General features: G+C 52.0%; 1 protein-coding gene across 1 annotated transcript; it reads left to right on the top strand.

Annotated features, from left to right (window-relative positions):
- The first annotated feature begins 1 nt into the window (after position 1).
- Positions 2–9207, top strand: LOC137467640 (hydrocephalus-inducing protein homolog). The gene is made up of 12 exons (XM_068179101.1): positions 2–35; positions 542–702; positions 1482–1615; positions 2559–2695; positions 3336–3723; positions 5529–5688; positions 5793–5965; positions 6122–6317; positions 6993–7092; positions 7639–7738; positions 8224–8392; positions 8679–9207. Exons 1-12 carry the CDS (start codon positions 2–4, stop codon positions 8919–8921), a joined length of 1995 nt encoding a protein of 664 aa, XP_068035202.1. The 3' UTR covers positions 8922–9207.
- The last annotated feature ends 935 nt before the right edge of the window (positions 9208–10142 follow it).

Raw genomic sequence — 10142 nt, forward strand, 5'->3', positions numbered from 1 at the left:
CATGATCACTGTGAACCTGCCCTGGAACGCCAAAGGTGGGCACTGCCTGTCTGCCCCCAGGAAGGGCCCCTCTGGTTTTGTTCCCTACCAAATGCCCATGGGGCAGCTCATGCCAGCCTCCACCGAGCCTGGAGGGTTGCAGGACTCCCAGACCAAGTCAAGCCCCCTGGTTGCTTCATGAGTCTTGAGCAGAGGATCCCATGTGGGCTTTGTCCCAGGAACCATCCGGCAGAGCTTGCCAGCACATCTGGCAGGGTCCTGAAGGATGACGGCTAGACTGAAGGGCTTGGGAAAGCTGTAAGAGGGGCTGGCAGGGCTTCAGGCAGGGTTGGATTTGTGTGACATTGCAGGGGACGAGATGCTCCTCTGTGGGGAGGGAGAGAACGTGAGGATTCAGAGAGCAGCAGCAGCATCCACTTCCCGTAGATGGCTTGAGGGCTTCTTTCTGGAAGAAACCAATGTTGGGAGGTGGGGACTTGCCAGCTTAAATGGGACTGGCACTTTGCTCACGCTTCTCTTTGTGGATGTTTTCTTCCTTCAGAAAATGAAAAAGATGAGAAGCCACTGAAACAGCATGTAAAACACCTGCAACAGTACAGTCAGAGGAATAAATCAAAAGTTGTTCAGAAGACTCAGAGCCTGAAGACTGAGACCTTGAAATCTCAGACCCTGACAACTCAGACTCCAAAGACTCAGACCTCGGTGACTCGGGATCCAAAGACTCAGGACCTGAAGCCCCGTGTGCTTGGCTCTGGCACTGTAGTAAGAACAGCTGCAGTCCCGTTTGGCACACGCCACCCTCCCCGTGTCACCTGAGCCCCTTGCAGCCCACAGCACCTTCCCGGTGCCCTGATGGCACCTGGGACCTCCCTGCCCACCTACAACCTTGTGTCACCTCAGCATTGCCCCTAGGGCTGCCACTCTGGTCATGGTCTCTTCTGGGGCTGCACCAGCTTCCTGGCTACCCCAGGGAGAGGTCCTGAGGGCCATGTTCCAGGGATGGTGCCTTGAAGGAGATGCAGGTCATTGCTGGGGAGTCTGTTGGTCCCAACCCAAGCCCTGCCAGAGTTACAGACCTTAACAGCAGCTGCCTGATTGTGCCCTGGGGCTGTGCTGGCGGTGCTCATCTCCAGGAGGCACCAGCTTGGTCCTGGTTCCCTTTCAAGACAGTTTTTGTCCAAGCTGCCTTGGTACTGGCTGGGGGCAGGCCAGTGTCTGGAGCTCTGGAAGGTTCCTGGCTGGTCTGTCTGCCTGGCCAGAGCAGCTTTGCTAACAGTGTCTGGGCAGGCAAAGATGCTGGAGTTACTTCCCTGGAGATGAGGTCCTGCCTAAGAGAGCAGGAGGTGTCACAGACACTGAGCAGCCAGACAGGAGGACCCCACACCCCCTCTCAACTGGAGCAGGGTGGGATCCTTTCTCAGGTGCAAGCTGGGCGTTGGGAAGGACCTTTGCTAAGCAGCCACTGTCTTCCCTTTCCTCAGCCAAGCCCTCAGCTGCAGGTGAATACGGTGAGGATGCTGATAGAGAAGGCTGCTCTGGAGCTGCAGAAAAAGCTCACAAGCCATCCCCCGAAGAGCAGGTTCCCTGACAAGCAGCTGTGCCAGAGTCTTGTCAAGTGAGTAGGGACTCCCATCCCCATCTCCAGGTACCCCGTGGGGAGCACCCAGCCGTGTCCCCTTCTCCTGAGAGCTCCTTGGGCCTGCAGAGCTGGGAATAGCCTGGACTCCAGAAAGGGTCTGGTCCCGGTGGCTGTGACACGCTACGTGGGAGCAGCAAAGTGTCCTCCCTTCCCCAGCACCACACTGAGCTTTGGACTGCTCAGCTCCCCACAGGTGTGGGGTTCTGTCCCTGGAGCTGGGGGACCCAGTGCAGACCTTCACGTCCTTCCAGACAGCATAAATTCTGTCCCTGCTGGCTAGCTCTGAAACAGACAGCTCCCAGCTGATGTCTTGGTTCCAACTAACAGAGCACACTCAACAAAAGGAGAAGGGAACCACACATGTCAGCAAACCCTTTAAAACCCCAAAATCAGATGGTTTGAATCCTGGTGGGATGGCAGGACTTATCTAGGTAACTTGGTGGGTCCCTTTGCACCATCATGATGCAGCACAAGCACCAGAGGCTTCAATTCAGGAAGCAGAAGCTCTGCAGAACAGATCATGCAATCTGGTTGCAGAACAAAGGAGATTTCCTCTGCAGGCAAATCATATTCCTAGGCCCAAAACAATTTCAGGCTCAGGCTGTACACCAGGCTAAGCAGTTTCACTGAGAGCAGTGGAGGACCAGTGGACTCAACCTGTGCTGGTTTTTCATGGCAGAGCAGCTGTGGCCATTTTAAATAATTTTATTTTCAGGTACCATTAGTAGCTGATACAACCTAGCATCTGTATTCCTCCTGGCTTCCCAAACTCTTTGCCAGGTGGTCAGGCCATGGGTTTCATGGGCTTGAGCTGAGTTTTTACAGCAGTGAATAAAGAAATAGCCACTTTAAATATGGCTGTCCTCTTGGACATGCAGCCAGGCTGTGGTTTAAGGACTGTCCTTACTCCTCCTTGCAGAGTTGAGCTGCCCGAGTATGTTCTGGACATGGGCACTGTCCTAAAGGGTTTCACTGGGAGAAGCACTCTGGAGATCAGCAACCCTGGGCAGATGCCAGTGTCCTTCCAGGTCGATGAATCTGTCCTGCAGGACACAGGTAAGCAGTGCTGGAGACCCTTCCTGTGGCCTTGAAGGAGGTGTCTCAGACAGATTAGCTGAAGCCACTAACCTGGGGAGGTTTTTGAGCTTTTTCTTCTCAGTGCCCCTGCTGGGAGCTCTAGAAGCAGAACTCTCCTGGCCAGCCATGCCCGGGGACCTCTCCTGGCCTGCCTGTGATTGCCCTAACGCTTCAGTGCAGGGGCCAGATGGGCTCATCACCCTGGTGACCTCTCAGCATCTTCTGCCCTTGGCTCCCACGAGCATCAAGCTTCTTTGGGCACTCTGTGGGCTTGTTTTGGCAACCAGTGGGGTCTGCTGTGTTTTGGAAATGCTTTGTTTGGAGTTCACAGTGTCACAGCACTTGTGGTCAGCCTTTATTGAGGAAACAGCCTGTGAGATCCTCTGGTGGATCAAAAGAGGCTTCCAAAAGAGGCCTTGAGGCAAGGCTGCGCTTCCATCACAGTGGCTCACTGTGTCTGAGGGGTGTTCAGGTGCACTCCAAGTTTTTATCCAGGTCACAGCACGGCGTGGGGCTTTCCCCAGACCTCTCAGCCAGGACACCTGTAAGGCCTTAACGTGCTCATGGCACATTTCGTGTTCCTCGTGTATCTCAGCTGCTTTGTTTTCATCTGTTCCAGGTTTCAGCGTGGACCTGGGCCTGATGAAGAGCCTGCCCCCCAGCCACACCACGGCGTTTGACGTGTGCTTTGAAAGTGCCCGCTGGCCGCAGGGTGACGTGGATGTGCTGCTGCCCATAGAGGTGCCACAGCTCTTGGGGCAGGCAGCAGGCTGGGCACAGCAGCACATGTCACCTGCACCCTCCACTGAATTCTCTGTCCTTCTCCAGGTGACAAAAGGCCCCACGTCTCACATCCGCCTCCGCGCCACTGTGTTGGAAGTGCCCAGGGTGGTGTTTCCACAGTGGAGGAAAACCATGAAGGAAGATGAAGTCATCTTCAAGGAATATGTTGAGAGCACAAAGCGATTCCACTTTGGGCCGCTGCTGTGTGGGAAATCAAGAGAGTGGTATGTGCTCCCTGCTGGGCCTTGTGCTTTTGTGGACACGCCTGGAGAGACAGGCTGTCCTGGTGGCACAACCCAGGGCAGTCCCCGGCAGAGTGCTGGGAGACACATGGGTTTGAAGGACCACAGATGTGTCAGCTTGAGCAGACAAGAGGCAAATGAGCCTTGGAGGAGCTGCTCTGCCTACCCAGTGGGTGCCTTGGTGGCCGCCTTGGTGGCCAGAGCCGCATGCTGCTGCCAGTCCAAAGGTGACTTGGGGGGCAGCTTCTGTCCCCCTCCACGTCTCAGCTTCACCCCTTAGGAAATGAACTTTATGGTGGTTTTTGAAGTGCTTTGAGCTCTGCAGGTAGCCTGATTGAGCAATCATTCTGTAGATGGTTTTGTAAACCTTTCATTAATCTGTCATTATTAATAAGACTTTATTATTGACCTGCCAGTAGGTGTTGGGGGTAACGTACAGCAGGAATTACATTTTCCTGTAATGACCTTGCATCCTCACTGCTGGATAAAGTCTGCCTGAACACTTGTCATTGAAGCTATTGTGTATTTCTATTTTACTGTCACTTCTTTTTAATGACATTTAACATTAGTTCTTGTCTCCATGGGAGCTCTGGAGGGCTAGGGCTATTTTGACAACCCAAGTAAATGAAATCAAAGTAGTTTAGAAAACAGACAATCTTTAGCCAGACTGATGGATGGTCTGGGATTTCTCTTTGCCTCTTTAACCCTTTCACTCCAAAGTGGTTTCCACACCTGAGAGAAGGATCATTTGTTATCTTTTTGCCTCAGTTCCTCTTGGGAATTGATGCTTTCTCAGACTTTGAGCTAACCCATAAAATCCACAGCAGTTTCATGACTTTTATGAAAGAAATTAGCTAAACTCTTTTTTCAAAAGCTTTTCTTTAGGGACCCTGCAGGGAAGGCCCCTCAAAAAAGAAGGGGAAAGAACCCACGTGCCTGGTGTAGTGTTATTTTTCTAGGCACCTTTGAATTTACATTGTAATAAAAACTCTTGCAGTGGCCTGAGCATCATCAGGCTTCTGGGCTGGAGGCACCAAGTCCAGGGGAAGGCATCAGAGTAGGGCAAGGATGAGCACACGCCCATGCCCCTGACTGGGATCCATTTCCCTCACTTGTTTTTTAGAGCAGGGTCTTGCAGCATCACTTCCTTGGGTGCACACGTGTAGGAATATTAAAAGGTAAAAGACTTTAGAAAGTGCAGAAAGGCCCCAGAAAGTAGACATAAAGCTGAGAAAAGCTAGGAAATTTCTAAACCTTCTCATGAGAAAGCTGGGAAGTTAAGAACCGAGTAAATACATTTATATTTCTCATAAGGAACAAGAAAGAACAAGAACTTACTCTTAGCTCAAGATGTGAAAAGTCCTAGATATATGCTTTGCAAATATAGAAAAAGTTTCCATCTTAAATTATAAATTATTGTGTATTGTTTGAGGTTCATAGAAGTCCTTTTGTTAATGTTAAACCCACGTGGGTCCTTTTCTAATTGGTTAGAGTATAATGACTTTAGACCTTTTCTTTTATGCTGTTGGTTCAAAGAATATGTAGATAAAGGCTTTACATAAGCTGCCATCTTATCTGTGATCTGTGTTTACATGGATGTTGTTATTTTCCTGTGCCTCTTGCTTCTTGTTTGTATGATACAGACAGATAATAAATCCTAAGTCTGAGACCAATCAGGGTCCCGTCCCGTTTGTGAGACACGGACCGATCCGGCACACATGGTGCTCTCCTTGCTGTGTGGCAAAGGCAACAGTCTGCTCTGCAGCCTTTTCCCCTTTTGTGGACAGGTACAAGGCCAAGAACTGTCCCGGCAACTCGGAGAATTTAACCATCCTCAACAACTCCCCCGCGGACATAGAGGTCCAGTTCTCCTTTGAGAATGCTGGGGGAGCAGAGACGTTCCTTTTGGACCCTCCCAGCATGGCACTGAAACCAAAGGAGAAGCAGGTAGGAGAAGGGCAGGCAGGGCAGGCACCGTAGAAGTGCCCAGGGGCTGCTTCTCCTGTTCTCACACAGAGCTCTTTGATTTCTTCCTGTGGGGCTGGCTCCAGGAGCTGACCATTTGGGCATACCCCACTTCCCCTGGCTTCCTGGAAGACAAACTCATCTGCAGCATTGGGAAGAACCCGGACCCAGTGGTCTTCAGCCTGTGCTGCCATGGGGTGCACGTGAAGCTGGAGGTCAGCCCCCTGGAGCTGTCTTTTGACAAGCTATTTCGGTACAGGTCAGTCATCCCACAGGCACTCCAAGACTTGTGACAAAGAGAAAACGTTTGACTCTGGTTTCCAGGGTGTGGATGGAGCTGCTCCAAGGTGCATTCAGTGGCGAGGCTGGTGTGGCCATCCAGCAGCTGATGCCAAGTGCCTTCCTGTCTCTGCAGGACTGACAGCAGGACCTTGCTCCTGAGAAACAACACCCTGCTGCCCGTGGCCTGGCAGCTCAGTGGGCTGGATGACGTTGAGGGCTTCTCCTTGTCCCAAGATAACGGCACCATCGATCCCCGCTCAGAGTTTGAAGTGACAGTGCATTTTGAGGCCGGGCAGATTGGCATCATTGAGAAGACCCTCCGACTAGAGGTGAGAGGGGCTGTGCCCTGCCTGGCAGAGCAGGGCACAGTGAGCAGCCGTGTGCTGCTGGGGGCAGGGTCAGGAAGAGCTGCACCTGACAGAAACAAGGGTGCTGTGACCCCAACTTCTGCCTCTACACAGCGTTTGCAGAACGTGCAGTGCATCCACGTCCCCCCAGATAACCAGACGCTGCACCCTGAGCCTGTTCCACAACCTTGCCCTGTGGGTGCTTGAAGGTTGTTGTTTGCTTGTGCAGCCTGCAGCGTGATCTCCACATTGGACTTTGTCTGAAGCTCCTGCATAGTGCAGCAAACTCTCCCCCTGGGATTTTGTTCCCCATGGTTTAGGGGCTGCATTTCAAAGAAGGTGCTAGGTGATTGGAGAGGGTTGTCAATGCCACCTGCTCTGAGACACATCACACTTTTTGTGGTTGTTCTTACATCTCTGTGCCTCTCCAAGAGAGCATTCCCTGCTGTAGAGTGCAGAGCTGGGCTGATAGGGTTTTTTATTGCAGCAGAATCCTGCTGGGGCAGCCCATGAGATGAACAGGTTAGCAAAGCTTGGGAGTCCTCCAACGCTTGTGAAGCCAGGGAAGCCACAGGGGAAGCAGCCAGCCGAGACAAGGACTTACAGGCTGTCTACCAAAAGAATCATCTGAACAGTGTTTGTTTCTTGCTGCCTCAGGTTTCAGATACAGAAAACATCCTGGGGGTTGTTCAGGCTGAAAACATCAAAATCTCTGCAGAGGTCTATGATGTTTCTCTGAGCATTGAGATGCCTGAAGGTCAGTGGATGCCTCCCAAACAAAGCAGTCCAGGTGCACTGCATTACCTTTGGGTGACCAAAGCACTGGGATGGGTTGGGATGGGATGGGATGGGATGGGACAGCATGCAAGGATGGCATGGGTACATAAAGCACATACCCTGCAAGCTGTGTGGCATAAAGCATTGTCAGGACACTGACAGCCTTAAGTCTCTCCCCTCTGAACTTTGAAGTGTGCAGCTTCCTGTGCAGATTGGATCTGGGGGCTCTGAAACAACAGTGACGTGAACAGGCAGTCAGCAACCCCCTCAGGCTCAGCACAGCATCTAAAGTAATTGGATTTGTGCTCGGAAGCGAGGAAATGGGAGCCGGGCTCCTTAGCTACTGAGCCTGCAGATAGTTTGAGTGGGAAGAGAAAGGGCAGACAAGTAGCTGGAAAACACTTCCAAGAATGGAAACTTGCTGAAAAGGGTTTTGTGCCGAGACCTCCGTGTAGTTTGTGACCTGGTGTATTCTGCAGCAGCTCACAAATACCATGTTTGACCTCACTCTGTGGGTTTTCTGCAGCTCCAGATGGAAGCTTGGAATTTGGAACCATTAATGTCCGGGATAATGTGAAGAAAGTCGTGATTTTAACGAACGAAGGGGTATACAACGTTGGGTACAGGTGAGTCCAGCTGCCTGGTAGTGAGAATTTCCTCAGGTTCCCAGGCCTGAATTCTCCCTCTGTGAATGGCTAGAACCTGTTTCCATGCTGGCTGCCTCGTGGTAAATACAAACCCTGGGCTCTCTAATATCAATTATTTTACCAGAGAATCCAGCCCCAAACCAACAGTTCTGCACAGCTCAGCTGGAGCCCAAAGGAAAGCCCCAACATTTCAGCCACTGAAATGCTGAGATGCATTGCCTTTCTTTGACGGTCACCTCCTTTCTCTTTCTGAGACTTTGTAAAGGAGTGAATGAAAACTTTCAGTGCCAAGATTTCTTGCAGTAACCTCGTGATTGTCTGCACTCTCTGTCAAGATCCAGGATTCCCTGAGCAGAGCTGGACTCTCCCTTTCTTTTTTTCTGGTCCTATGCAAAGTCCTGGCTGTGCTGGTGGCACCTGTACTTTTAACTGCAGAGATCTCCATTCCTTCCCTTTCTCCCCAGTTTCACAGTGAAGGGTGCAGGTCCCAGGATGCAAAACTTGGCATCCTACTTCACTGTTGAGCCTCAGTCAGGCATGCTGACTGCCTCCCAGCCTAGTGTGAATATTGAGATGCTCTTCCACCCCAAAAGTGAAATCGTCCTCAAGAACAAGCCCATCCTGTACTGCCAGGTGAGCTGCCTGGGCCAGGCTGCGTTATCACACGGTGTTCTGGGAGCGTAAACAGGATAGGTGTCTAATGGAAGGAGGGCTTTAACTGGAGAATCCTCTCTCCTACATACACAAACAAAGGCTTTCAAAACCATTTGGGAGACTTCCTAAGTGGAGCTGAGAATCTGACTCTGGAGGAGGTGCTTAAACAGGGAGGGGTAAAGGGATGGAGGCCTGGGGTGGAGGCTGGGGGCTGGGGTACAGGCTGGCCTCTTTGCTTTGGTTACCACCCTTCCTGTGGACGCAGGTGATAGATGCCAGCTCAGGTGGAAGAGGCCAGGCTCTCGCCGACGTCCCAGTGAGGGTGTCGGCGAAAGCTGTGTACAGCAAGTACAGCATTGGGCCTGCCTCACCCATCGACTTCGGAGCCGTGATCAAGGGCACCAAGAAGACCCGGACTATCATGCTGGAGAACAAAGGCATGCTCAGCTTCAAATTCCGCATCCGCCGAGCACCCAAGGAGGCATCCGCATTGGAAAGCAAAAGGTAGGAGAAGCCCTGCACCACCCTTCCTGTGTGAGGAGGCACCACCCCACGGCTGCAGTGTGGCAGGCAGCCAGGAGACCTGGGCTATCGTCCATTTGCATCCCTGGCCTGGGGAGAGGGAGCAAAAAACCACCTCGGTATCCCCATGTGTAGTAGGAAGCTGGTGATAGAGCTGCTCTGTCCAGCACTGGGAGCTGCAGGCTGCTCTCTGGGAGCCATCAGGAGCACGAAGGCTTTCCTCTGTGAGGAAGAAGGCCAGCTTTGGCCTCAGAGGAAGGTAGGGGAGCTCAGCATGACAGATACCTGTCGCTGTTGAGGCAGGACGGGAATGAAAGAACTCCAGTTCAGAAGGCGAGAAGAAAACTGATTTATTTCAAATGCACTGCTCTGTTTAGAGAGAACATCGTGCGGACCAATTTCATTGGTCTTAAAGTAAAAACACCTCACACCATTGGTGCACAGTGAACGACACACGATGGCAGAACATATATATATAACAATGTGAACAACAAGAGAGATAGAGAATTATTTACGTTCTTTTCCAACTCTCTCCCAGGCCCAGCCTGGTAGAAATGTCTCCTTTTCTCTCTGACTGAACTGAGAATATCCACAGATACCTCTGCTTTCTCCCCTCAGTTCAAAGCAAGAGGAATCTGCAAAGCGCTCGGCGAGAAGGAAATCGAGCTGCACAACACAGGTGGGTGGCTCCTGCTCCCCAGCAGTGCTGCTGCAGGGGATGTGAGAAGATGCCGCTGTGCCCGGGCTGGGGGCTCGTCGCCATAGGGTGGGACATGGTCTGCAGGATGGAGTCCAGTATCTGCTCGGTCCCCCTGGCAGTCCTGTACTCTGCCTCTAACCTGGAGCTGTGGGGTCAACAGAGGGGAGCAGGTCCTGTGTTTGGTAGCTGCAAGCCAGCACAGGTCTGTGGACACTACAGAAGCAAAAACATCCCCCACTGAACTCCCAGTCCACAGAGCTCAGACAACATTGCTTTTTCTTCTTCCCAGTTCCCTCCCATCATTTCTCACAGCTATTTCTGCTCTCCTGTGTTACCTCTGGAGGTTGAAGGATCACAGCTACCACCTTCAATCTTCACACTCAAACTCCTTTCTCTCTGCCACTTGGGACAGGCTTGCAGCTCCTCTTGGCTTGTTGCTCTCAGCCTGGGGCTGCCTTTGGGCCGTGGAGTCATCCTTCCCTGCCCTGGGACTGGGTGCTTGGGCCC

The sequence above is a fragment of the Anomalospiza imberbis genome, unplaced genomic scaffold (genome assembly GCF_031753505.1).
Source record: "Anomalospiza imberbis isolate Cuckoo-Finch-1a 21T00152 unplaced genomic scaffold, ASM3175350v1 scaffold_72, whole genome shotgun sequence".
In the NCBI taxonomy this organism is placed as follows: domain Eukaryota; kingdom Metazoa; phylum Chordata; class Aves; order Passeriformes; family Viduidae; genus Anomalospiza; species Anomalospiza imberbis.

Bases quoted from the DNA above. Each gene is read 5' to 3' on its own strand.
- LOC137467640 (XM_068179101.1), top strand. From the start codon at position 2: ATGATCACTGTGAACCTGCCCTGGAACGCCAAAG. The intron at 36-541 runs GTGGGCACTGCC...TTCTTCCTTCAG, and splicing joins CCTGCCCTGGAACGCCAAAG to AAAATGAAAAAGATGAGAAG. The intron at 3,724-5,528 runs GTATGTGCTCCC...TTTTGTGGACAG, and splicing joins TGTGGGAAATCAAGAGAGTG to GTACAAGGCCAAGAACTGTC.